The sequence below is a fragment of the Hyaena hyaena genome, unplaced genomic scaffold, assembly GCF_003009895.1.
Source record: "Hyaena hyaena isolate Hyena2069 unplaced genomic scaffold, ASM300989v1 scaffold_695, whole genome shotgun sequence".
NCBI classification, from domain to species: Eukaryota; Metazoa; Chordata; class Mammalia; order Carnivora; family Hyaenidae; genus Hyaena; species Hyaena hyaena.
The window spans coordinates 922,510-950,053 of NW_024081326.1; the positions used below are offsets into that span (position 1 = coordinate 922,510).

The 27,544-nt window shown below is 34.8% G+C and overlaps 1 protein-coding gene across 6 annotated transcripts in view; it reads left to right on the plus strand.

Annotated features, from left to right (window-relative positions):
• The window catches only part of JMJD1C (jumonji domain containing 1C), a 317,069-nt gene that overhangs the window by 275,583 nt on the left and 13,942 nt on the right, over window positions 1-27,544 (plus strand). For 5 of the 6 annotated variants that reach the window (XM_039217454.1, XM_039217455.1, XM_039217453.1 and 2 more), the window contains 15 exons: window positions 90-1,777; window positions 4,979-5,151; window positions 5,424-7,633; window positions 12,102-12,303; window positions 14,606-14,820; window positions 15,732-15,884; window positions 18,156-18,245; window positions 18,737-18,855; window positions 19,048-19,261; window positions 19,792-20,006; window positions 20,958-21,236; window positions 24,517-24,685; window positions 25,231-25,321; window positions 26,360-26,490; window positions 26,871-26,993. In XM_039217454.1, the coding sequence (XP_039073385.1) occupies window positions 90-1,777; window positions 4,979-5,151; window positions 5,424-7,633; window positions 12,102-12,303; window positions 14,606-14,820; window positions 15,732-15,884; window positions 18,156-18,245; window positions 18,737-18,855; window positions 19,048-19,261; window positions 19,792-20,006; window positions 20,958-21,236; window positions 24,517-24,685; window positions 25,231-25,321; window positions 26,360-26,490; window positions 26,871-26,993 (6,072 nt within the window). Of the gene's footprint in view, window positions 1-89; window positions 1,778-4,978; window positions 5,152-5,423; window positions 7,634-12,101; window positions 12,304-14,605; window positions 14,821-15,731; window positions 15,885-18,155; window positions 18,246-18,736; window positions 18,856-19,047; window positions 19,262-19,789; window positions 20,007-20,957; window positions 21,237-24,516; window positions 24,686-25,230; window positions 25,322-26,359; window positions 26,491-26,870; window positions 26,994-27,544 lie in introns of those variants that run through there. The other variant, XM_039217458.1, reaches the window with a different exon arrangement.

The window sequence follows — 27,544 nt, forward strand, 5'->3', positions numbered from 1 at the left end:
AATGAGAACAAATAAAAATACATTTAAGATGTACTTATTTACTATTTTAGTCATGCAAAATAAAACTGTTCCTTTTTTTAATCTTACAGAAAATACTAAAGGGAAAAACAAACAATTGATGAATAAAAGAAGGAAACCTGAGGAAGATGAAAAGAAACTAAATATGAAAAGACTACGAACCGACAATGTTTCAGACTTTTCTGAGAGCAGTGACTCAGAAAATTCAAGTAAGAGAATGATAAATAATTCCTCAGAGCAGAAGCCGGAGAATGAGTTGAAAAATAAAAACACTTCAAAAGTAAATGGAGAAGAAGGAAAATCCCAGAATAATGAGAAGGTAGGAGAAGAGACACTAGTAATAGATAGCCAGCCTTCCTGGGATCAAATACAGGAAGATAAAAAACATGAAGAAGCAGAGAAGCAGAAGTCTGTTGACACTCAGCTTCAAGACAAAATGATCATTCATTCATCAGAGCAGGCCACACTTTCTGATCATAAGCCTAATGATTTACTTCTTCAGGAATGCAATATGGAAAAAACACATACAGTAGAATTATTACCAAAGGAGAAATTTGTGTCCAGACCACCCACACCAAAATGTGTTATTGATATTACGAATGACACTAATTCAGAAAAGGTGGCTCAGGAAACCTCCAGTACCTTTGGCCTTCAGACACTTCAGAAAATGGATCCTAATGTTAGTGATTCAAAACATTCTATTGCAAATGCAAAATACTTGGACACAGCAAAACAAGATTCCGACCAGAGCTGGGTCAGTGATGGAGTTAAAGTAGATTTAACCCAATCAAATGTTAGGAGTGCTTCCTCAGGAAACGATCACCTGAACATGGAAAAAGAGAAAAACCAGTATGTCTCTTACATTTCTTCACTGAGTGCAGTTTCTGCCACAGAGGATAAGCTGCATAAGCGAAGCCCACCCCCAGAGACAGTAAAATCTAAACCTAATACATCAGTAGATGCTCACAAGACAAAATCAAATCCCTCACCTGAAGTTCTTAAACCTAAAATTACCCATTCTCCTGATTCTGTGAAGCCTAAGGCCAATTATGTGAACAGCCAAGCTGCTGGTGAGAGAAGACTGGCAAACAAGATAGAACATGAGTTATCAAGATGCAGTTTTCATTCAGTTCCTACTCGAGGCAGTACCTTGGAAGCTACAAAGAGCCCTCTTATCATTGATAAAAATGAGCATTTCACAGTTTACAGAGATCCTGCACTTGTTGGGTCAGAAACAGGAGCTAATCACATTTCACCTTTCTTAAACCAGCATCCCTTTCCTCTCCATTCTTCATCCCATAGAACCTGTTTAAATCCAGGTACCCATCACCCTGCCTTAACTCCTGCACCTCACTTACTTGCTGGATCATCTAGTCAAACTCCGATACCTACCATTAACACTCACCCTCTGACTAGTGGTCCACACCATTCTGTTCATCACCCTCATTTACTTCCTACTGTGTTACCTGGAGTGCCTGCTGCCTCCTTACTTGGTGGCCACCCACGACTAGAGACAGCTCATGCCAGCAGCTTGAGCCACTTAGCGTTAGCACACCAGCAACAGCAACAGTTGTTACAGCACCAGTCTCCTCATCTTCTTGGACAAGCTCATCCTTCTGCTTCATATAATCAGCTTGGACTTTATCCAATTATTTGGCAATATCCAAATGGAACACATGCATACTCAGGACTTGGTCTACCTTCTTCTAAGTGGGTTCACCCAGAAAATGCAGTTAATGCTGAATCTTCATTAAGGAGGGTAAGTTACAGTGTGGTTTGGCACACATCAGTATATGTGTATTAACCAACAAATATAACAGGTGCTTTTCCAATATCCCGTTAATTTTTTAGACTTATGCAATATGTTAGAATATTTCAAGCATTTAGTTTTATAGTTTATAAAAGCATTTTAGTTTTATAGTGAAACTTTTGATACTTGGTAACTTTGGAATCATGGAAGCTGAAATCTCAGAAAAGCCTATATATTTTAAAAAGCCAGTTTAAAGAAGTAAAACTTTTAGATTGCTTCTGACATATCTATTATGAAGAATGAATATCCTTACAACTTATTATGGTACATGTCTATTATGAAGAATGACTGTCTTTATAACTTATGGTACATATCAGCTAAATTACAAGTACAAATTGTGGATTAAAATGTATTCACAATTGTAAGATTTTGGATATATATCTTAAATTATTTTCAAGACAATGTTATGTTTCCCAGCTAGATATAATATTGATGGTATGTTACAGGCTATGACTCTCTAAGGCCTTTATTCTCAGAAGGGTGCCTAAGTTGGAGACTTCTGGTATTTGGGAGTAAAGTTGGGGCTGAAGCCTGCCAACGTCAAATGTGAGGAGTGTTACTGAAGGTGGTGGTATAGAGAGATCTTATTCTTTCATAAAGTGGTTTCTCTAGCCACATTTATTTTCATTCTAAGAAGTGATTGTTGAGGGCATTGCCATCCACAGTATCAAAAAGAGTGAGAATGGGTGTCTTAAACTCCAGGAGACAACTTAGTCCTTGGTGCAGCCCAAGTTACTCTTCAGCTATCACCCCAGAATTTTTTTAACACTATTTATTTATATTTATTTTGGTAACAAACAATTAACATTAAATTTACCATCCTAATCATTTTTAAGCATATAGTTCAGTAGTGTTAAGTATATTCACATTGTTATGCAACAGATCTCTAGAACATTTTCATCTTGCAAAACTGAAACTTCATACACATTAAACACTAATTCCCTTCCCTCTTCCCCCTATTTCTTGGCCAACCACCTTTCTACTTTGTTTCTATGACTCTGCCTGCTTTAGATACTTCATTTGATGAAATCATACAGTATTTGTCCTTCTGGCTTCTTTCATGTATCATGTCTTTGAAGTTTATCCATCATGTCTTTGAAGTTTATCTGTGTTGTAGCATGTAACATGATTTTCTTTTTTAAGCTGTGTAATATTCCATTATATGTATACTCTGCATTTTCTCTATCCATTTGTCAGTGGATTTATGGGTAACTTCTACCCCTTGATTATAATGGATAGTGCTGCAATGAACTTGTGAGTTTTTTACCTCTTTCACAAGTTAGGCAAGATTTATAGTAAATCTGTTGGCGGTGACAATTTGGAAGGTAATGCTAGTAAGCTTCTCACTTACTTCAGGGATAATCCTGCTTATGTAGAGCCTTGGTAATAAATGCAAGGATGTTGCTCCTCATGCCAGGTCTGTCAGAGGAATTGTTACGTTCTTGGTAACAGTGATGACATAGATTATGTTCTCAAGTCCTTCCTTGATTCCGAAAATGTGATTGTTGACCTTGTTGGTAAAGGGACATTGATTAGTGATTACAGTTCTAACAGTTTTGAAGGATATTTCTTGTGGTTTAATCCTATAATAAATAATCAACTCCTTTGGGCTCCATTTCTATATGAGTTTGGTCTTGTTTAAAGAGTATCTATCCTCTTTACCATTATTGAAAGCAGGGCTGGTGACCCTAGTGCCTAATGCACCCACATTTTTACTCTGACCATTCAGTCTCATGTCACAAATATAGATGCAGTTGATCCTGAACAAAGACAGACTAGAAGAACACATGGAAATCAAGAGCTGTCAAATAGTTTTGAGTCTTCTTCCATAATTTCCCAATCTTGAAAACCCAATCTAAGTAACTGTTAGAAATGGGGCTTGTGTAGGATTTTTCTCTCAGTTGTGTCATTCTAGTCTGCATGTATATAAGGGCATAAAATGTGTTATTAACTGGTCATAAACTTGTTAAAGTAAAAACTAGCTTATCAGATTTTCATTTGTTATGTAAAATTATAAAGGAATGAATTTAAGTAATATTTTGAACAAAAATGAAGATCTCTTAATCCTAATATTGTGAAAAGTGAAGAAACAATTAGGAAATAATTTTTGTTGGTATTTTATAGTCAGAAATTTAACATTGCCATAAATGATTGCAACTTAAAATTTCTGGATAGCATAGAACTGAGGCCTTGCAAACATATTTGATCTTTATGCATATGTACATATGTGTGTCTCATGTGTATGTATGTACTTTTTTCTCTCGTGAGGTTTATGCTTTATAATGTATATTTTTAATCTAAGTAAAAGCATCATGTTTTTGTAATCTCATACTGCTTTTGCATTATGACTTTGAGATGCAAAATATACTCTCTTTGTTAAAATCAAAGGGGATTATATTTTCCCAATATCTCAGTGAAGTGTAACTCCACAAAGTATGTGGTCTGGAAGAATGTCAATGTCAACATGTCATAGTATAGAAATAATCCTTACCCATGTAATTAGAGAGCTTTAAGTGTTACCATAGACATCAGTATCAACAGAATATTCAGTATGAGAAAGGCAGCATATTGATATATAAAAGATTAATTTTATTGTACTTCCACACTTCCAAGTTTAATGGTCCCACAGTGCTTATAGCTTGTAGTGGAAATGAAGTACAAGTGGCTTTCAAAATGTAATCTGCCAATTCTAAGTAAATTGTTGCATTGAAAAAGTTTCTTAATTTTGACAACAGAAATTGGCAAATGAACTTGATCTAATTTCTACTTCTGGTAACATGTATTTTAGTAATAACAAATTCTTTTTTTTGTATTAGCAGTATATGTTTTTATGGTGTTAGAATGATAGAAAATCTGATGAACTAGGCTTTGATTAAGGCATTGAACTTAAAGGCAGTGATTTCAAGATCTGCATTCAGTAAGAAAAAAAACAAATTTTGGGGAATTACTATAATGATGCTGATTGATTTTCCTACATCACATGGAAAAATCCATATTTTTATGTTAGTTATATATTTGTCTGAATAGTTCTCATAAGATATATTTAGAAAAGGTCTCATGCTTCATAAATATACATTAAAGTCCTGCTGTGATAACTTTGTTTAGCTTTTTCTAGTAATTGAAGTCTGATATATATATTTTCTTAAATAGAATTCTCCCAGTCCTTGGTTACATCAACCCACCCCTGTGACCTCAGCAGATGGTATTGGATTACTTAGTCACATTCCTGTCAGACCTTCCAGTGCAGAGCCTCATCGGTCTCTTAAAATTACAGCACATTCCAGTCCACCACTGACAAAAAGTTTAATAGATCACCATAAAGAGTAAGTTCATCAGTGCTTAAAACTTACAAATACCTGGTCTTTTATAATTTTTCTTAATTTGGTTTCTAAACAGGTAATTTTAAGTTGATAAACATCTTAAAACTAGGCTTTGAGTAAGTACTATTTCCATTTTGATATACCTTCTAATTTACTCAGTAGTATTGAAGCACACGTAAAGTCGTGTTTTCCTTTCATAGTATTGCACAGAAGCTATCTTCATGTCATACCAGAAAAAGTTGTTACAGAAACCTTTATGTATATTTTCTTTACAGAGAATTGGAGAGGAAAGCTTTTATTGAACCATTGCGTTCTGTTGCATCCACATCAGCAAAAAATGACCTAGATCTGAATAGGTCACAGACTGGAAAAGATGGTCTTTTGCATAGACATTTTGTGGATCCTGTATTAAATCCATTACAGAGGCAACCCCAAGAGACTGGAGAGAGATTACACAAATATAAGGAGGAACACCGTCGAATCCTTCAAGAAAGTATTGATGTTGCTCCCTTTACATCTAAAATGAAAGGGCTTGAGGGTGAGAGAGATAATTATTCCAGAGTAGCATTGTCATCTTCTAGCCCTAAAAGCCATGTCATTATCAAACAAGACAAGGATGTAGAATGCTCAGTGTCCGATCTTTATAAAATGAAGCACTCAGTGCCTCAGAGTTTGCCCCAAAGTAACTATTTCACTACATTGTCTAATAGTGTGGTCAATGAGCCACCAAGGTCCTATCCATCCAAAGAGGTTTCACATATTTACACTGAAAAACAGAGTAATACCCTTGCTGCAGCAGCTAATCCTCAGACTCTGACTTCATTTATATCATCTCTTTCAAAGCCTCCACCCTTAATTAAGCACCAACCAGAAAGTGAAGGTTTAGTAGGCAAGATACCAGAACATCTTCCCCATCAAATTGCTTCTCACTCGGTAACAACCTTCAGAAATGATTGTAGGAGTCCTACCCATTTGACAGTTTCTTCTACAAATGCACTCCGGAGCATGCCTGCTTTACATAGAGCACCAGTATTTCACCCACCAATCCATCACAGCCTGGAAAGAAAGGAAAGCAACTATAGTAGTCTTTCCCCTCCAACTTTAACCCCAGTGATGCCTGTAAATGCTGGTGGGAAGGTTCAAGAATCACAGAAGCCTCCAACTCTAATTCCAGAGCCAAAAGACTCTCAGGCAAATTTTAAGAGTTCTTCTGAACAGAGTTTGTCAGAAATGTGGAAATCTAATAATAACCTCAGCAAAGAGAAAGCTGAATGGCATGTGGAGAAAAGCAGTGGAAAGTCACAGGCTGCTATGGCATCTGTCATTGTTCGTCCACCATCTAGTACAAAACTTGAGAGTGTGCCAGCAATGCAGTTAGCTTCCAAAGACCGAGTGAGTGAAAGATCTTCAGCTGGGGCAAATCAAACAGATTGCCTCAAACCAGCAGAAGCTGGAGAGACTGGAAGAATCATTCTGCCAAGTGTGAATTCAGACAGTGCTCACATAAAATCTGAAAAAAATGTCCAGGCTGTCTCACAGGGCAGTGTTCCCAGTTCAGTCATGTCTGCTGTAAATACAGTGTGTAATACCAAAACGGATGTATTCACATCTGCTGCCACTACCACTAGTGTTTCCAGCTGGGGTAGTTCAGAAATAATTTACTCTTTATCAAATACCATTTTGGCCTCTAAATCCTTAGAATGTACCTCTTCAAACAGTGTCAGTCATTCAGTGGCTCAGATACAAGAATGTAGGGTCAGCACCACAGCTCCAATTACACCAGCCAGTAGTAAAACAGGAAGTGCTGTTCAGCCCAGCTCTGGGTTCTCAGGCACAACTGATTTTATCCACTTAAAAAAGCACAAGGCAGCATTGGCTGCAGCTCAGTATAAAAGTAGTAATCTCAGTGAGACTGAGCCTAATGCTGTGAAAAATCAGACATCTTCAGCCTCCGTTCTCTTGGATAGCACTGTAGCCTGTAGTACAATAAACAAAGCAAACTCTGTAGGAAATGGGCAAGCATCCCAGACAAGTCAACCTAACTACCATACTAAACTGAAAAAGGCCTGGCTTACTAGACACTCAGAGGAAGATAAAAATACTAATAAAATGGAAAATTCAGGGAATTCTGTATCAGAAATTATCAAGCCATGTTCTGTCAATTTAATAGCCTCTACATCTAATGATATACAAAATAGTGTAGATAGTAAGATGATAGTTGATAAATACATAAAAGATGATAAAGTCACTAGGAGAAAAGCCAAAAGAACTTATGAATCTGGCTCTGAAAGTGGAGACTCAGATGAAAGTGAAAGCAAGTCAGAGCAAAGGACTAAGAGGCAACCTAAGCCAACTTACAAAAAGAAGCAAAATGACTTGCAAAAGAGAAGAGGTGAAATAGAAGAAGATTTGAAACCCAATGGGGTTCTCAGCAGGAGTGCCAAAGAAAAAAGTAAATTGAAATTGCAGAGCAACAGTAATAGTGGTAAGTTAATTACTTTTTTATCTCAGGTAAAATGGGCTGCATGTTCTTGCAATAATGGTATCGGTTCTTTAAAGATGAGTGAGCACAGAGGCATCTTTTGACTTTATTTGTATGCCCTACCACAATATATGTGCTCGTTGACCTCATTTCCACATTTCCCAAGTACCCTACAAAAGAAAATGAGAGAAGACCTCTCTCTCCATTTTTAAGAGACTTCTAGAAATTTGTTTGACCTAGCACTCATACTGACAAAAATGAAGTATGTGATTCAGTAGTTAGTCAATTTTGACCATTTCTAAGAACTGTCCAGTGGATTCCTAATACTAGGGATACATGATGTAGTTGTAAAAGAAATCCTCGCCACATATACTTTTTCAAGTCACATTTTTAGACGAAAATTACTTCAGTTAGTTTGGATGTGGTCTCTATCCCTTCTCTCATCTGGTAACAAAATTGAAAGCTTATTGAAATTACCTTCTGTTTAACTAATATTGCCACTCATTTAAAAATTTCTTTATAATGGGTAAAAGTTAAATAAAAGCAGGGGATTGTAGTTTTGTGTGCTCATTTCTACAAAATTTCCGTAAGTAAAAGTTTCAAAACTGATAATATTTATATTTCATTTGTGGCCTCAGCAAGGCAGAATAAGTATAATGTTCACTATAAAGTGTCTCTATAGGTTTTTAACTCTAGGCGTAGTTTTTCTCAGTTTGCTTATTTCTTTTTAGGTATGTTGAACAATGCAGAAAGCACTTAATAGTTTCACTATATCCGTGTATTCATCCATATACAATATAGGAAATATCTAACAATGTGGACATTCAAGAAGTACTTTCACAAGCGTTTGGATGCTTGAAGGCTCATATTTGAGCCTTTTCACTGAATGAGGGTTTTACACATGTCTGTATGGAAATCAGAGGCAAAGTGAAGGAGAGAGGAATAGGAGGATGGAATCATAGAAAAGGACAGTCAGAAAGTGAAAGAAGGAAGCTCTACTAGATAGAGAGGCTGACAGACTGGAATGCAAATATAGTCAGAAGAAAGAGAGGGAGATTGACATCAGAGGATACAGGATACATGCCATTTATTTGAGTATTGGATTGTGTACAGTGTTGCCTTTTCTCATGTGTTTTACTTCCCCAGTGAATTCTTAAGGAGGCATAGTGTGGTCAGTAATTGTTTCTTTTCTTTTTCACATGACATTTCCTTTGGTGTTGGGTATACAGATACTTGAGTTAAATTTACAGAAAACAGAGATAGGAATCTTCCAGCTTTTAACACTTAGAAAACTCTTGTGAAGTTTAATTTATAAAATTAATTCATATCCTAGTTCACGTTGACAGTGAATGTACATGTTCTCAAGTAAGAGTTCAAAAACAAAGATTGGAGTGAACATTTCCCCCCAAGTTATGCTGCTTAGTCACATCTCTTCTTAGTAACTAACATTTAGCCTCAGGGTATTCTAACCCCTTTTATTCCCAAATCCAAAATAATACTAAGTGACTGTTAATTGACATCTGTTAATTGTGGGCAGAGTTGTTCTGCCTTTGTTCTGGCTATCTAGAAAAGTTCTCTAAATTGGGAGTTCATAAATCTAACTTCTGTACTTGAGTGGATCATCTACCTCATGAGTTAAGTATGTATGACCTTTATCTAATGGTCATTGGGGTTGTCATCAGTCATAGTCAAAAAGAGTGAAGTAAGTCAGTACTTAGAGAGTGTAATGTGATTACACTGTTCTACATGTGTAAGTTAAATACACATAACTTCTGTAATAGTGTGTTTCTTAGTACCTTCTAAAGTCAGGTACAAAAGATTTTATATACTGCTTTGGAATGTTTTCATATCTGCAGCCTTTCCATAGTGATAATTAAAGTTGCTTGTTTTTCTGTGACTAATTTCTTCCATAATTTTATTTTATGAACTGAAATTACCCATCAAATTTAAATATATCCAAAGTCCAGTGATACACAAAACCAGTGGTTTTACTATAATCAGAATTAATTGCTATGTCTCAAAAAAAAATTTTTTTTAAGTGATAGCATATCTGAGATTAAAAGTTAGCATGTATTTGTTTCCTGTTTTCTTCCTCCCTCGTTTTCTGTTGGCTAGTGCAACTATTTTGAGTATTTGCTAATAAATTGATAACTAAGGATGAAAATGTTCATATAATGGGTATTTTTTGTTGATTAAATGTCTTATTCTCAAAGTTTAGATTTTAGATGTTGCCAATAAATTAGATATACAGATTTGAAAGATTTTTTGTGTGAATACTTTTATAATGAAATTCATAAAAGGAGTTGGCTACCATTTGTGTGGCCTAGTTTAGAGTGAAGATCACAATATCACAAACTGTCCATATGACCTGGGCCTTTGTGTCTTTGTAATTCATCCATTCATTCAAATTCAAAATAGCTCTAGATTGTCTATTTCGCGTCACAGAATTGAAATTTGCTTTGAAATGTCTGGTTCTTTATTATAATACTGTTTAAATTGTTCACAATGGTATGGTGATCCATACTTTCAACTGTTCCATTACCTCTAATGTAAAAGCATATTGGTCAACCGTTGTTTTCTAGTCAAAATAGAAATAGATTGAATTTAGTTTATTCTAAGTGTAATTTTTTAAAAAGGTAAATAAATGATTGGAATCAAGCGTGCCAAGTAAAAAATCTATGAGCAGTGTACCATTTTTGTTGTTCATTCTCACTTCTAAAAGCTCTGAATTTTTTATACTGTCCATAGGGGAAATCTGCCTTATATGCAGTGGAGGCGATAACAAACCCTTCATACAAGCCTTATGGAAACATTTTTATTCCATAAGTGGTGTGTATGCATGTAATATGTCTTTCTTTAGTGGATTAAGCCAAATGGCTTGCCCTAAGTTAGAGACAGAAGAGGGGAGAACAGGTAATTTAAAGGACCAGGCAACAGTCCTAGAAGTGCTTAATAACTGGAAGCAGATTTTAAATGGGCCATCCAGAAGCTTAAACATCGTACTTCCTGTGTTAAGGTGCTATCTTGCTGTCATTGTATTCCTTACACAATCAACAGGTAAGTGATAGTGGGAGCTCAAGACCAGAAATCTGTTTTCTGCAAGGAGTAGATAGTCTCAGGAGAATAGTTGTACTGTCTCTTTTCCACAAATCTGAGTGCTTGGGAGATACAGAATAGGAAATATCTTTTAACGTGACAGAAATAGCAAATTATGTAAATATCATACCTGACATACAGATGTGAGTACACTTTTGAGAGTTTGATGTTTAGAGGCAGTGGGATGGCTCAGTCGGTTAAGCTTCCAACTTCACCTCAAGTCATGATCTCCGGGTTTGTGAGTTTGAGCCCTGCAACGGGCTCTGTGCTGACAGCTCAGAGCCTGGAGCCCACTTTGGATTCTGTGTCTCCCTTTCTCTCTGCTCCTCCCCTGCTCATGTTCTGTCTCTCTCTCCTTCAAAAATAAACATTAAAAAAAATTTTTTTTAAAGAGTCTGACATTTGCTTGTCCTAACATAGGTTGTTTTTAAATGAATATGCTGTAAATTTTTTAATAGGCAAAGTTTAATTTATGTATAATATTTTGAGTTCTGCTTGGTAGATGACAGATTGATTACTTGATACTTGAGCCAGTGTTACAATGAAATTCAAGTTAGTAAACATGATGTGCAGGGATGTAGAATATAGTAAATAGTTTCTTCAAATGTTAGTCGTTTGAGGGTTTTTTTTTCCTTTAGATTTCTCTGATGCCTTTTCTACCATCAAAAAAGGCCATCAAGTTAATACTGGCTTTTTTTTTTTTCATTATTTTCTTCAAACACTTTTATTTTCTAAAAGATACTGCTTCCATCAGTATATTGAATCAAACGGAGAGGATCATAATGAGGGAGAGATAGTAAGAGGTAGTTTATTAGTCCCTCTTCTCTCAAATACTGGTATTATAAAATTACTACTTGTCTTTAATGGGCCACACTTACCTTGGAGAATCATTAAATATTTCAAAACAAAATAAGTATGTTGGAATTAGTTTGTAGTTTCTGAAAGTACTAACTTTTGGTCTTCAGATTCTTCTGTGGATCTTGAGAGAACTTTGTCCTACATATACCAAATTCCTGTGTAGAAGCACTGTATTGTTAGCCATAGACTCACATAGAAATGAATGATTCCTGTGTTTGCTATTATACAAATATGAATATTTAATATACATAAAGATTTCAGTCAGCTGGAAGATTTATGCAGCTCTGCATTTCCAGTATATATAAGAATTCATTTGATTAATAGAGTAGTAAGTAAATAGAAAAGCTGCTGTGGACTTTGTACTTATTAATGAGGACCTAGAACTATAATGTCTCTGCTTCTTTTTTACAGTCTTAATGTGTTGTGACAGTTGTATACTTGTCTTGAATTTTATCTCAAGGAGTATACTTTTTTAAAAAGTTGTAATCTTGCTAATAATTTCCTACTGGTTTTACAGCTGGCATCCCACGTTCGGTATTAAAAGATTGGCGTAAAGTCAAGAAGCTGAAGCAAACTGGGGAATCCTTTTTACAGGATGACTCCTGCTGTGAGATAGGGCCTAATCTACAAAAGTGCCGAGAATGTAGACTTATTCGGAGTAAAAAAGGAGAAGAACCAACCCACTCCCCAGTATTTTGTAGATTTTATTACTTTAGACGGTAAGTAAAAGTACATAATTGGGGAAAATGTCTATTGGATATTGGAAATTATGCTGTCATTTTGAGGGTCTCTTTTAGAGGTGGGAATGAGTCTTTTGAACTTCCTTATTTCTGAACATTATAAAAGAATATTAAAGTCTTTTGTGATTAAATTTAACAATATCTAACCATAGGACTAAATTCATATTCTTTTGTTATTTGCGTTCATATGGCCTTTCTCTTCTGTGAGATTTATTCTTCCCTAATGAGAAAATGTATTTATTTTTTCTGAAAATGATAGGAAACAGCAATTTGATTTAAAGAATTTTTAAAAGATTATATACTTTGACCATTTATATCTGTGTATTAGTTAGCAATCACAAATAGTCTATAAATCTAGGTAAACAATCTAGGTATTAAACTAAAGTCACTGAATTACATTGGACTACCCACACTTTTGTTAAACATGTAGCTATAAAAATATGAGTTATAAAATGAGAAAAAAATTTGTCAGTACCATGTCACATTTCACAGGTTTGGTAGTAAATATAAAAAACTTGTAGTTGTTACTGTCCTACTGTAATATTAATATTATTACATAATTCTTTTATATATATATACACACACTTGTAAGAGTTCAATTAAAGAGTACATATATATACATAATATATAAGAATATATATAATATAATGTATATATTATATGTGTATATTATATGTATACATATATGCATATTTATATATTATATACACACATATATATTATATATATATATATATACACACACTTGTTCAGTTAAAAAGTAGCTGGGTGACCCAGCCAGTAAGGACTAATAGGTAATGTCTCAGATTCTAGAATCAGTCATCCCTGAGATTCACCTCTTTCTCTTGGTCCCTATATGACTTTATTAACTGTAGTAGGATTATATAGCTAAGCCTATCTCCTATACATAATTCTAATTATAGTGGTACCTACTTCAGAGAGATTTCATGATTAAATGAGATAAAGTAGATAAAGTCCTTAGTTTTATAAGCATATATGAATGCGTATAAATATGAGCTGCAGATATTTTCCTAATCATCATCTTCTTCCAAAGAAGTTAGGAGACACTTTGCTGGTGGCCCAGTAGAGACCCCAAGAGCATGCATTGGTAGGAACAGAACCGAGTTCTGTTTCTTACTTTTACTTCAGTGGTTTGTCCAGCCAACAATCCCCAAAGATGGACAACTTTAAAGAATAGTTGTAGAAAGTAGAACATATGGAATTGCAGAAAAGATGAAAAAGAAATTGAAAGGAAAGTAGATTTGAAGGAAAGAAATTTTCAGGTAGAGATAACACAAAGCCTAAATAAGATGGTGGATTATAACAAAGGGAAAATCCAGTGTAAAAAAAAAAAAGGGAAGTTTTAGGTAATAAATGAAGGAATAAAAGGAGATGGGAAAAGGAATGTTGTTGGTGTTATCCATTTGAAAAACAGGATCAATTGTAATGAATTTCTGATATTCTCCAGCTGAGAGTAAGAGTTAAGTACTATGATACTGAAGAATCCACCAACCCAGAAGAGAATGGAAGTTTTGCTTTCCATTTACCGTAAACTTTTCTGACTTGAGTAGTTAAGTAAATTGGATGTTGGGCTGAGAGGAGTTAAGTATACTTAGTTCCTAATAGAGTTTCATCCTTGTTTCTCTAAATCATAAAGTGTCATTTTAATTAATGAAAATTATGTATGTGTACTTGGTATTTTTTTAATCCTCCCAGTGAAAGTCTTAAGGTGATTTAGGCCATTTTCAACTTTAGAGGTTCTTGATTTAGGTTATGTATAAAATTTAACAGTGTTGCTCTAGGCAACGTTTGGCAAACATTTTGACTCTTGTCCTCATCAAACACTCGGACATCGTTTTCATTTGATTGAATTAAGTAGTTAAGTACAACCAGTAGGAAAAGTCCTATTTCTTGAAATAATCTAAAATTGGTGCTTGCCATTTGTATAACACTGGGAGTCATTTAAGTTTGTTAAATTTAAATAATTAAAAGTGTGTGTATATGAAGGACTGCCCTCTTCTTGTTTTTTAAGCAAATATAATTTATGTGTTTATAATACAAAAATGTAAATTAATTATAAATTTACAACTTTATAAAACTGGACTGGTATCTGGGGGTTTCCTGGGTGGCTCAGCCTGTGCTGATAGCTCAGAGCCTGGTTGGGACTCTCTCTCCCTTTCTCTCTCTGCCCCTCCCCCACTCACACTCTCTTTCTCAAAATAAATAAACATTTTTAAAAAACTGGGCTGGTATCTAATCCTTTTATGTTTTAATATTTCAGATTGTCATTTAGTAAAAATGGAGTGGTTAGAATAGATGGTTTCTCTTCTCCTGACCAATATGACGATGAAGCTATGAGCTTATGGACACATGAAAATTATGAAGATGATGAACTAGACGTAGAAACTTCAAAATACATCTTGGATATAATAGGTGATAAGTTCTGTCAGTTAGTAACATCTGAAAAAACAGCTTTGTCCTGGGTGAAAAAGGATGGTAAGGAAGTTAAATACTTAGAATATAAAACTGTACAAATTTCATTTTTAAGAATATCTCTTTGAAGTATATTTAATGGGAGAAGTCCCTTATTTTATCTAGTGTTATTGACATTTAATTTTGATAATAGTTTTTTATGTACAAAGGCACCTATATGTTCTTAAATCAACATATTTTCCAACCAAATGGATTAGCAATTCGTGCAGCCACAATAGCATTATTCTCTTTCTGCCATTATGACACAAGTTAGCATGCTAAGGATACTCAGATGTGGAATGGGGAAATTTCAGCATTTGCCAGCACAAGACACAGTCCGTACCAATTATTTAACTTTTTAATCTGCTGTGGTTCATCACAGTTTTTAGAGTTAGATAGATTTATATTGGAATCCAACTTTACTTCCTGCTTTAACTGTATGACTGTAAAATGGGAATAACTGCCTCATAGCTTTGTTTAGAAAGTAATTATATTTACATATGTAAAGCACCTAACATATAAGTTACTCTAAATCTTCCTTTCTCCTAAATTAGTAGTTTGTCCCCCAAGGGATGTTTGAAAATGACTGGAGACATTTTTGGTTGCATAACTGAAAGGTTGGGAGTGGATGGTAGAGTACAAGCATCTAATGTGTGGAGGTCACAGATGCCGCTAAATATCCTACACTGCACAGAATAGTCCCTCATAATAGAGAATTAATTCAATCAAAAAAATCTTAAAAGTGCTAAGGTTGAGAAACTCCATTAGATATAAGTCTTTTGAAGAGAATTACTAATTCAAGAAACTTGTTGATCTTTAGTTATATCCTTCGGAGTTCTTGGTTTGCCTTTAAATTTTTGTTTTTGTGTATTTCAGCAAAAATAGTTTGGAAAGAAGAATGTTTGTCTTTAAATTTTTATTTCTCTGTGTTTCAGCCAAAATTGCCTGGAAAAGAGCAGTGAGAGGAGTCCGGGAAATGTGTGATGCATGTGAGGCAACATTGTTTAACATTCATTGGGTCTGCCAGAAATGTGGATTTGTGGTCTGCCTAGATTGCTACAAGGCGAAGGAAAGGAAGAGTTCTAGAGGTTGGTTTATAGCTTTCTATAAATTGACATTTTTATAATGTTCATTTTCTTTAGGGTCACTCATCTGGAAATAATGTGTGTGAGGTTCTTCCCCCTCCCCATAATACATTAAAGAAATTTTATAAAGTTTATTAATGGCCAGATTTCCTAGAATAAAAACTGCATCTACATCTTATTATCCTGATTACTAGATTCATGCGCTCATTTCCGCAGGTAGTTTTTTAGTGTAGCCCAATTTAGGATAGGCCTTGCTTCCCTCATCTTCATATTCCAGTGTGTAGGACCCTGAACCCTATTCTAGGACCTGTTAGTAATACACACAGTCATGCACATAAGTCACAATGGGATATTTAACTCCTATGAACTGATCTTTTTAAAATAATTGGTCCATAAAGTTCAGATCAGAATGTTCAAGAATATGCTTCCACTAGTGTCATTTATCTAGTAGTTCTTAGAGAATGAAGAAGTCTTTCAAAGACAGTAATCTTTGAAGCTATTATTGCTAATTTCTAGATAAAATGGTCCTAAAACAGTGTCGTACGTGTTAATACAGTTAAAAATAATATAAAATTTAAAAAGGAGGTAACTAAATTCACCTTTTCTCATGATAAAAGGTTTTTAGAGAAAGCTTATCCAAGGCAGTTTTAGAAGTAGCTACCTCATATTGGTAACCTGAAATTTTTAGTTATTTGTTTGGGGTAAGGTTTTCATGAAATGAGAGAATTTGAATTGTGGAAGTGTTAGAAGTAAAATCATGGTTAGTGATAAAAACTGTTTAATGTCTAAAAATGACATGTCATTTTCAAATCCAATGAACTCTTTTTCGGAATACTTAACTCAATAAACCATGATTTAGCCATCAGTATGTTTTCAATTGATAAGATTATATTAGAGCCTTTCTAACCCTTTTTCTTAGACACCCAGCACTTAAACAAAAAGGCTTCTAGAGTGGGAACACATTTCCAAACATTACAGCTGGATGTTTCTGTGACATCCAAAAGATACACAAAATGTGAGACTATAATAAGGGATGCATTCTGGGCAATTAACTATCTTCAAAACTATACAAATATATTTGGATTTTTTGTGTAAAAAATTAGCTCCACTTTTAATAAAACTTCATCACATGCATTTTATATTCCATTTTCCTGGCTCCCTATTACTTTTGTTTTCCCTTTGCCTAATTAAAGAAATTAATTTATTGTATTTTGCTTTATTGTATGCATGTATATGAGCGTGTATAATTTTTGGAATAAGATAGGGTATGTTTAATAAATCTAGTAGTTGCATTGCTATTGATATTCTTAGTACTATTAATTTTAAAAGTATAGTCTGTCAGTCACTGTATCTTCTTTTTTTCGTATAACCTCTATGCCTTGAGTTATATATTCTGTTATCTATATATTTCTACTTCACTGTTAAATATTGTAATAAACTCCTATTGACTAGGTTATAGCTTTATATAACAGTAATTAGCATAAGTGTCTAAAATACAAACTGTTAGAAAACGTTTATGAGTTACTGTATAGGCTCTGGAGGGGAAAGTTGGAAGGTTTTAAAGAAAACCCAATTTTAGACTGGATTTGAATTTTATTTAGTTTGAAACCTCATGAAACAATAGTTCTAGATTTTTTATGCTGAATGTAATGAGCTTTATGATATATATTAAAGCTCACAGAGCCACATCATAAGTAGCTGTCTATTTCATCAAATTTATAGAAAAAGATTTCCTTAAGATCAAGGTATTGAATATTTTTCCTGTGTGTGCTATGCCTCATGCTATGCCTGTGGAGAACTTTGTTTGAAGGCGAAAATAGCAATTAACTACTTTGTATAAAGTAGCTTTTCCACATATCTCGTGACAGTTTCTCTACATATCTTTAAAGCGTAAAAGGAAAAATAGCAGTAGCCTCAAATTTGTGTCAGTTTAATGTACTAAGATGAGGCAACAGCCCTGTTGGGCACAGAAAATAGCAGAGATAAAAGGGGATTGGTGACAGAGAAGCTAAAATCAGACAAGGGAGATAGAGGTAATACATTAATGATAATAAAAATGGTAATTTTAGAAAAGGATAAAGAATATATCAGTTTTGTATCTTGTTTTTATACAGTTCTCAGAATGGTGGAATTATCTTACTCTTTGAAAAACCAGCCATTCGAAGCCAGCCATTAGCATTTTATATAATTGTTAAGCTCTTTATATACAAGCCATCAATTTTATAATTATAAAACTATAACAAATATAAAAGTATGTATGTTATAATCATACAGATAAAGAACTGTATGCTTGGATGAAGTGTGTGAAGGGACAGCCTCATGATCACAAACATTTAATGCCAACTCAAATTATACCCGGTTCTGGTAAGTATAAATGTACATTATTTACTTAGTAGCGTAACAGCTCTTTCTTGCTCTAGACTATTTAGGAGTGCGTTAGGAGTATAATAGAATGGAAAAGTAAGGTTTATCTAATCTTGAATTGTTTTTGTTCAGTTCTTAGAATCTGGTGTGTAAAAAAGCTGGTGAGGCCAGCCCAGACCCAGTGATGAAGAAAGCCAGAGGAACCAGTGTAGAGGGGGAAACTAGATTGTGGCAGAAAAGCTTATTAGATTTATGATTTATATATTTTTTTTTTTGAGCATATTGAGTTTTCAAGAATAGAGGTAAGAGAGAAAAGAATAGAGAACATGAATTTGGTTGAATGATCAAGCCTGAAAGAGAAGGAAGAATTGAAGGAAGAAATGGGAAGCAAAGTGAAAGGACATAAGAAAACCTGCACAAGAAAGACAGGAAAAAATATTATCCTCTTAACTAGGGGTAATCCTTTTATTAACCACTCATATATTTTGTAGTTTTGACAGATCTTCTAGATGCGATGCACACTCTTAGAGAAAAATATGGTATTAAATCCCATTGTCATTGTACTAACAAACAGGCTGGAAATTTTCCTTCGATGAATGGTGTATCTCAAGTAAGTAAAACTTTCTAATTATTCAAGTGAAATGCATAGTTAAATTAATCATCTTTGCTATTTGAAATCCAGTTTAGGACTTGTATTTTATAAATTATGATTTTATATCACTGTATAAATATTACTACTACTTTTAACTCTAAATAATTGAAGAGTTAGTATTTTAAAAGTCTAATTTTTCTACCCTTATAGGTTTTACAGAATGTTCTTAATCACAGTAGTAAAATTTCTCTGTGCATGCCTGAGTCTCAGCAGCAGAATAACCCTCAGAAGTCTGAGAGTAATGGCAACAGCAGCCCCGAGAGTGACGTAAGCACAGACAGCAAGTTAACTCCTCCAGAATCCCAGTCACCACTGCACTGGCTAGCAGATCTTGCAGAGCAAAAGTCCAGAGAGGAAAAAAAAGGTAAACGAAGTTATCTAAGTGTACAATAGGTGACTGTAATATAACCAACAATGTTCTATGATACATTCGTGTATAATATTCACTTAGAACAAATTTACATTTGTCCTTTGCTTGCATTATGTATGGCTTGGATACAGTAAAACGTTTGTTTTTTATTGTTAGGAACTTGCCTCCCTGTGATTGTATCAAAAGTAGTTAGAATCATTTGTGGATGAGCATATCATTAAAGCCACCAGGGCAGTAGATTTGTAACATAAACTATACTTTCTCCCTGTTTTAGCTATAGCATTTTTCATTTGTGACAGGTGCAAACTCAGCTACATGTCTAAGATATTGAGGAAGGCCTTTACATATTCAAACTGTTTGACTCCATTTTGAAGGATCTAACCCATCCTCTGGTGTATGTTCAGGTGAATAAATCACTAGTGCTACACTTTTTATCTCTCACTATCAAATGTAGGGTCCCAGTTTTGTCTGTACTTTAGCAGCATGCTTAGTTTTATTTGAATTTTGTACATGTTGTATTTCAGAGAACAAAGAATTTGCCCTTGAAAATCAAATTAAAGAAGAGAGAGAACACGACAATCCTGATTCTCCAAACAGCAGAACATCACCTCCTGTGTCCCAGAATAATGAACAAGGCTCAACTTTACGAGATTTACTGACCACAACAGCTGGCAAGCTCCGTGTGGGTTCTACAGATGCTGGCATTGCCTTTGCCCCAGTGTATTCGATGGGAACCCCAGTGAGTGCGATGCCAGGTTTTTGGTTTTCATATGGACCTTAAATTTAGAAGATTTGGGGATTTGGCTGTGAACTACACAATAAATAGTTGCAAATGCAAGAAAATACACCAATTACCAGGCATATTCCCAATTGCATAATAAATCTTGTAGCTTAGGGGCGCCTGGGTGGCTCAGTCGGTTAAGCGTCCGACTTTGGCTCAGGTCATGATCTCACGGTTCGTTGGTTCGAGCCCTGCATCGGGCTCTGTGCTGACAGCTAGCTCAGAACCTGGAGTCTCTTTCAGATTCTGTATCTCCCTCTCTCTCTGACCCTACCCTGCTCATGCTGTCTTTCTCTCTCTCTTTTTCTCTCTCTCTCTCTCAGAAATAAGTAAAAAAAAAACATAAAAAAAATAAATCTTGTTGCTTAAAAGTGGAGATTTTGGTTTTTTCCCACATGAAAAAGGTTGGAAGAGGGGCATTTTACTAATATAACACCTTCAGAATTTGAAAACCATGTATCTATCTAGTAGGGGAAATAAACCACATGAAAGTTAATGTTTTATTACTTGGGATATTTACTAGTCCATTTTTGTATTAATTACAGGCTAGAAGAAAATAAAAACCGGTAATTGCATAGGTAGACACAAGTTTTTAGTGATCTTTAAAAGTAAATGGGAGATTCCACCTATCTACCTCGTCTCCTCTATTCCTTAAGTAATATAAAAGGCCACACTTGCATTTTCTGTAGACCTGGTAATTTCTCACATGGAGGATCACCAAGCTTCTGGTCATACCTGTCAGGAACAGCATAGGGACTGCAGATCCATATCCACTGACATGATTACACATTCTTGAAGGCAGATAAAATGTTAGTTAGTGTTGGTTGTTTGCTATGTTAGTAGTAAATCAAAGTGAAAGTTTAAAAATGTATACATGTACTCTCAAAATATAACTTTTTTCCCTAATAGAGTGGTAAAAGTGGAAGAACTATGCCAAACATTCTTGATGACATAATTGCCTCAGTTGTTGAAAACAAAATTCCACCGAATAAAGCCTCTAAGATAAATGTAAAACCAGAGCTGAAAGAAGAGCCTAAGGAGTGCGGAGAATCACCCCCGGAGGAAAACAGTACTTTGTACAGTGACGTACCACACTCTTGGATCTGCGAGAAGCATATTCTGTGGCTTCAGGATTATAAAAATATTAATAATTGGAAGCTTTTCAGAGAGTGTTGGAAACATGGACAAGTGAGTATTTTAAGCTGATTAGTGAAGCTGAAACTGGTTGGTTAAGAAGAAGGGGAAAGACAGTACTTACTGGATTTGGAAGTGAGACTATGAATACCTGAGTTACTGACTGCTGTTTCTGCATTCATATTTTTTGGTCAGATTTATATGAATTAAGAGGGAAGCACTGATTATTTGATGTTATGTTTTTTAGCTACCAGTCAACAGACTTTTAATAAAGCCACGTATTTCCCAAATTTGGTGGTGCCTTTTCTTACATTTGTATTTTAGTCCAGTTAACAGATTCATATCTATTATTAAAATGTTAATACTAGAAGCACTTTCCTTGGACTAATGAAAAGTGTAGATGCTTATGCCTTTAATATTCATCCACAGAGCATTTATTTATATGTTAGTTCATCTAAATAATGACAAATGCCATTATTTATTTATCAAATAAAAATGGTTTTCTCTTTGAAAGTTTTGATAGCATGTTTGGTATGCATTTCAGATGGCGGTGTATTACATTAATGCACAAATTATGAACAAAATTAAGAATTTGCATAACTTACTATTGTTATGTTGTTTTTTTCTTGCTTTCTGGAAAACAACATTTGCTATTTTATTTTACTTTCTTCATTGAATAGATAGTTACTGAGCACCTAATAAAACCTAGTCTTTGTGCTGGCCATTAAGGATATAAAAACCATTAAGGATATAAAAAGTTAGGTAAAACTAAGTTGATGAGCAAACTATTTTAGTGCAAAGGTTCCTTAATCTTTATTTTAAGTCACTAAACCTTTTCATAATGTGAAGAAAGCTTGTTACCTTTCTCCCCAGAAAAAAATCATACACATGCATTGCACATACACAATATTTAGCTCCCCCCTTTCTTTCTTTCTTTCCTTTTCTTTCTTCCCTTTCCTTCCTTTCTTTCTTTTTTTCTTCCTTCCTTTCTTCCTTCCTTCCATCCTTTCTTCTTTTCTTTTCTTTTCTTTTTTTTCCTTTCTTTTCTTATTGATTCTCCTTGAAGCCCTGATGCCATTGGTGGGTCATAATTTAGACCATTTGAATTTCTGTGTGCATGAACAGTCACATAAATATTTTAATAAATACATTAAATATGCTAAGGACTGTTTTAAGGTACTATAAAAAAAACCCAAAAGAGAAAATGACTAGGCTAGAGTACTAATTCAAAAAGACTAGTCTGAATTGATGTCTCAAGGTTTAAGTGAATATTTTCTAGGTGTGAACAAGAGATTGGAAATAAACAAAAGCATCAGCTCCTTGGGAAACAAGTAGTTTTGTTTGTCTGGAATATAATTAAGAGTTCTGTGGGATAATGGTGAGGAAATGGTAGTTAGAGTTATGATTAAGAAGGGCCTTTATATCTCATACTAAGGAGTTTGAATTTTATTCTGTATCTGATAGTTTTATTTGAGGAATCAAAGTAATCAGATTGAGATTTTAAAATAAATGACAGCAAGGCAGATTGGAAGTTGAATCAGAGGGAAATAAGACTAGAGGCAAAGAGTCAAATTAAGTAGGTTTCCAGTATTTCAGGAAGATGATGATGATGATGATGATGGTGGTGGTACCCTAAGAATTCTGCTTCAAAAAATTCTAATACACTAGTTAACTTGCCTCTATTGTGTGTGGGGGGGGGGGGGTTTGTTTTTTTTTTTAACAATATGGTGGCATAGGGATGGTTAGGACTATTCTTGGATGGCCATAATAGGAGCCGGGAATTAATATGTAAATTGCCAACAATAATTAATTATCTAATAGCTGAACCTTTTTTTTTTTTTTTTTTAAGTTCACTTGTCAGAGAGAGAGAGCACGTGTGAACAGGGCAGGGGCAGAGAGAGAGAGAGAGAGAGAGAGAGAGAGAAACTCTAGCAGGCTCCATGCCATCAATGTGTGGTGCCCAGTGGGGTCTCTATCTCATGAACCGTGAGATCATGACCCAAGCCGAAACTGTGAGTCTATTGCTCAACCGACTGACCTATCTAGGCACCCCTAGAATAGCTGAACCTATTTTTATTTTTATTTATTTATTTTTAAATGTTTTTTATTTACTTCTAAGAAATCGAGAGATCCAGCGTGAGCAGGGGAGGGTCAGAGAGAGAGACACAGAATCCGAAGCAGGCTCCAGGCTCTGAGCTAGCCGTCAGCACAGAGCCCAATGTGGGGCTCGAACCCACGAACCCACCGTGAGATCATGACCTGAGCTGATGTCGGATGCTTAACCAACTGAGCCACCCAGGCACCCCTATCTGAACCTATTTTTAATGTTGGATATATATCATTAGTCCCTAGAAAGGGAGTTTAACCAGATTCAAGGATGCTTTCTTTTGAGATCTCTTTTGTGATAAGAACCCTAACCAAAGGCTATTATGTTCTGTGGCTCCCAAAATATAATTGTCTTAATGAAGTTTAAGAGTATTTACTATATACCATATTTTATAAGACATTCTCAAGCCATAACTTTCTTTGTTCTCCATATCCCAAACTTTTGCTTCATTTATAATAAAGGGATTAAGAAAAAAACCAAAACACCTTAACAACAGTACATCAGAGGGTACCCCTGTCTTTAGAGGGTTTTTGTTTTTTTGTTTTTTTACATCAACATTGGAGTCTTAGAAGCTATAAATCTTGAGTTGCTACTTTTTTGGTTAGATAGCCTTGAGGGAATTCAAAGTCATAGGATTTCAAAGGAGAGATTTACTTTTAGGGGAATCAGCCATTAGCCTTGAGAATTAATATTATGCCTGGTTATTTAATATTCTTATGTATTATGATCCTTGTGGAGGTAAAGAACATCCTGTGTGTTTTAAGTGATACAAATTATGTTTTAATCTCAAGAACTGTATGTATTTTATTGTAAAATGTTATTACATATGTTAGACACCTACAAATGTACAAGTACCTTATGTTCTTTCTTCAAAAATTAGTCGATAGATAAAGCAACCAAAATTCCATATTTATACTGCCTAGAACTAAAATATTTAGTATAGCTTTTCAAGCTTTTTTCCTAAAAATTACTACATTTAATTTTTAAAAATGGCAATGAACTTTATGTGGTATTTTCCCATTGTCTTTTCTCTTTGACATTATATTATAAACATCTTTCCAGGTCAGGGACTATTTTTAATAGTCTCTTTTATTCTCATAATTTGTCATTAGTCCTGAAATTTAAGTTGTTATCCATTTGTTGTGTGTGCATATAAAATCAAAATTTTAAAGTGTCCATATATACCTTTTAACTTATTTATTGATCTGTCTATTTGTTTATTATAAGCCTGCAGTGGTTTCTGGTGTGCATAAGAGAATGAACATTAGCCTGTGGAAGGCAGAGTCGATTAGTCTTGACTTTGGTGACCACCAAGCTGACCTCCTGAACTGCAAAGACAGCATTACTTCAAACGCCAAGGTTAAGGAATTCTGGGATGGTTTTGAAGAAGTTTCAAGTATGTTGTTTTTTGTTTGTTTTACTGTTTTCTGAAACATACTCCCCCCAAAATGATAAATTCCAAATACGACTTAACAGATTTTTAATCTTTGAAACTTACATATGACTTCGGCTAATAAAAAAGGAACAGATACTTGGAAACAAGAGATTGGATCTTATTCCTGGCTCCACCCCAATTTCCTTTGACCATACCTAAGTTATTTATACCATGTTTCATTATATCATATGGCAAGTATTTTCGGCAACCCCATAAATGTTTGAGAGTTATATATGTAAAACACTTAGAGATTAAAAGTGTAAGACTGATTTCAGTAATAATTGTAAAAAGTTTTAAAGAATATTTTTGCAATATCACAAGTACCTGTGTGCATAAGAAACAAAATTCCTATAAGTACATAAGAAATTAAAGTCAATAAGCAAGCATTCATTAAATACCTACTGTACAACCTGAGTCATTCTTTTACATCCTTCCTTCCTCTCCAAACATTAATGAAAATTAAAAGGCAGAGTTTATCTTTTAGTAATAAATTGCATTCTTTATAGAGCGGCAAAAAATGAAAAGTGGAGAAACAGTTGTTTTAAAATTGAAAGATTGCCCTTCAGGAGAAGACTTCAAGACTATGATGCCAGCAAGGTATAGATTTTAAAACTTGTTATTTTATATTTTAACCCCTGGGTTTTTGAAATTGAGTTGACATTATCCCCAGAAGTAGGAACTATATATTTGACCTGTAGGCATTTTCTTTGCCAATTAAAAACAAATTAAAAACAAAACCCAGTCTCTGTAGCCTCAGCAGTTTAGTCTTTATGTTAGGAAATAAAGGAAAGAATGCTAACATCAGAGGACATGGAGTTCTGTTTGGGACCTCCATTCTTTCTCTTGGTGCTTTATTTATTTATTTATTTATCCATTTATTTTGAGAGACCGAGCTAGCGGGGGATAGGGGGACAGAGAGAGGGAAAGAGAAAATCCCAAGCAGGCTTGTGCTGTCAGTGCAGAGCCCGATACAGGGCCTGATTGCACAAACTGCAAGATCATGACCTGAGCTGAAATTGAGTCCAACCCTTAACTGATTGAGCCACTCTGGCACCCCTTCATGCTTTTAATGTCGTATGACTGGAGAAGCAGAAGTGCGATTTTACTACATTGTCATTGTCACTTCTGTTCGATCTTGCTTGCCCTTGTGTTAGGCATTCATTGAACTGAATGAAGTCAGGGATGCCATGCCTTCTCTCTCAAAATAAATAAACATAAAAAAAAAAACAAAACTTTTAAACTGAATGAGGTCAAGGAAAGTGGTACCTGTCAAAGTCCTTAGAGAAAGGTTGTATTTTGAACAACTTAAAAATTATATGTATGAAAGCACTTAATGTAAATCTGTAGAGGAAACTGGGTGGCTCAGTTGGTTAAGCGTCAACTTCGGCTCAGGTAATGATCTCATGGTTTGTGGGTTCAAGTCCTGTGTAGGGCTCTGTGCTGACAGCTCAGAGCCTGGAACCTGCTTCAGATTCTGTGTCTCCCTCTCCCTCTGTGTCTCTCTCTCTCTCTCTCTCTCTCTATTTCTCTCTCTCTCTGTCCTTCCCCCACTTGTACTCTGTTTCTGTCTCTCAAAAAAAAATTTTTTTTAAGAAGATGTAAATCTGTGCTCAAGTCAGTGTTATTATTCTTTAGATATGAAGATCTTTTAAAAAGCCTGCCATTGCCAGAATACTGTAATCCAGAAGGAAAATTCAACTTGGCCTCTCATTTGCCAGGATTTTTTGTACGTCCTGATCTAGGACCCAGGTTGTGCAGTGCCTATGGTAGGTATATATTTGCATTTCCATGAACTTGGTATTACATGAAATTTTAACTTCTATACAAAGATAATTGTCTAATGATTTTTAGGTACTACTAAATCTGTTTTTTAGTAATCCACTGAAATCATTTATCCTATCAAATAATATATGGAAAATTAATAGCCACTATAATTAAGTACTTATAAATTCTTTGCAAAATATTTACATTTTCTACTAATTTGATTTTTATGGGAATTTCTTGCATTCTGGCTTTTGGGGAGCAGGTTTTGGAACAAGGAGACTATAGCTCAAGTTAATGATTAACAGATGTTCCTGATAGAGCCAATTTTGGGGGGAATATTTAGGATATATATTCAGTCAAGTAAAATTTTTTTCATACACAGGTGTAGCTGCTGCTAAAGATCATGACATAGGAACAACAAATCTCCATGTCGAAGTTTCTGATGTTGTAAATGTTCTAGTCTATGTTGGCATAGCAAAAGGAAATGGCATTCTTTCAAAAGCAGGTAAAGAATCTTGAATAGTGGTCTTTAGGAGGACAGTTAAATAACCACACACACTAGGACTTATTATCAAGAATGTCAGCCTCTGATTAAACAGCGAAGATTGCAAAAAGAATTGCTTAAATGTTCTGTTTATGAAAAGTAAACTGTTAGGCTTACTTCTAAACACTTACTGGATATTAGAAACTGGGCAGTGGGTGTCTGAAGATGAGTAAGATGTGGTTTATGCCTCAAGGATTCTTCATTTTTTCTTCTCTGTTATCAGAGAAAGAATCTTTCTCCTAAGTAAAAATAAGTAGAAATCTTTCTCTCTAGTGTATAGGTTTTAGGTTCCATCCTCTGGATTTCTTTCTGAAACCTTGTTCCACCTGCTGTCCTCTGTATACTTTCCCCCTTGACTGGCTTATTTTCTCTGGAGTAGGAGCACACTCTAGACTACTCCTTCTTTATCAAAAGAAAACCTCCTTCACATCTTGTCTTCCTCGCTGCCATCCTATCTCTCCTGCCCTCACAACAGATTCTTTGCTGTCTCTATCAGCCACCATTCACATGTC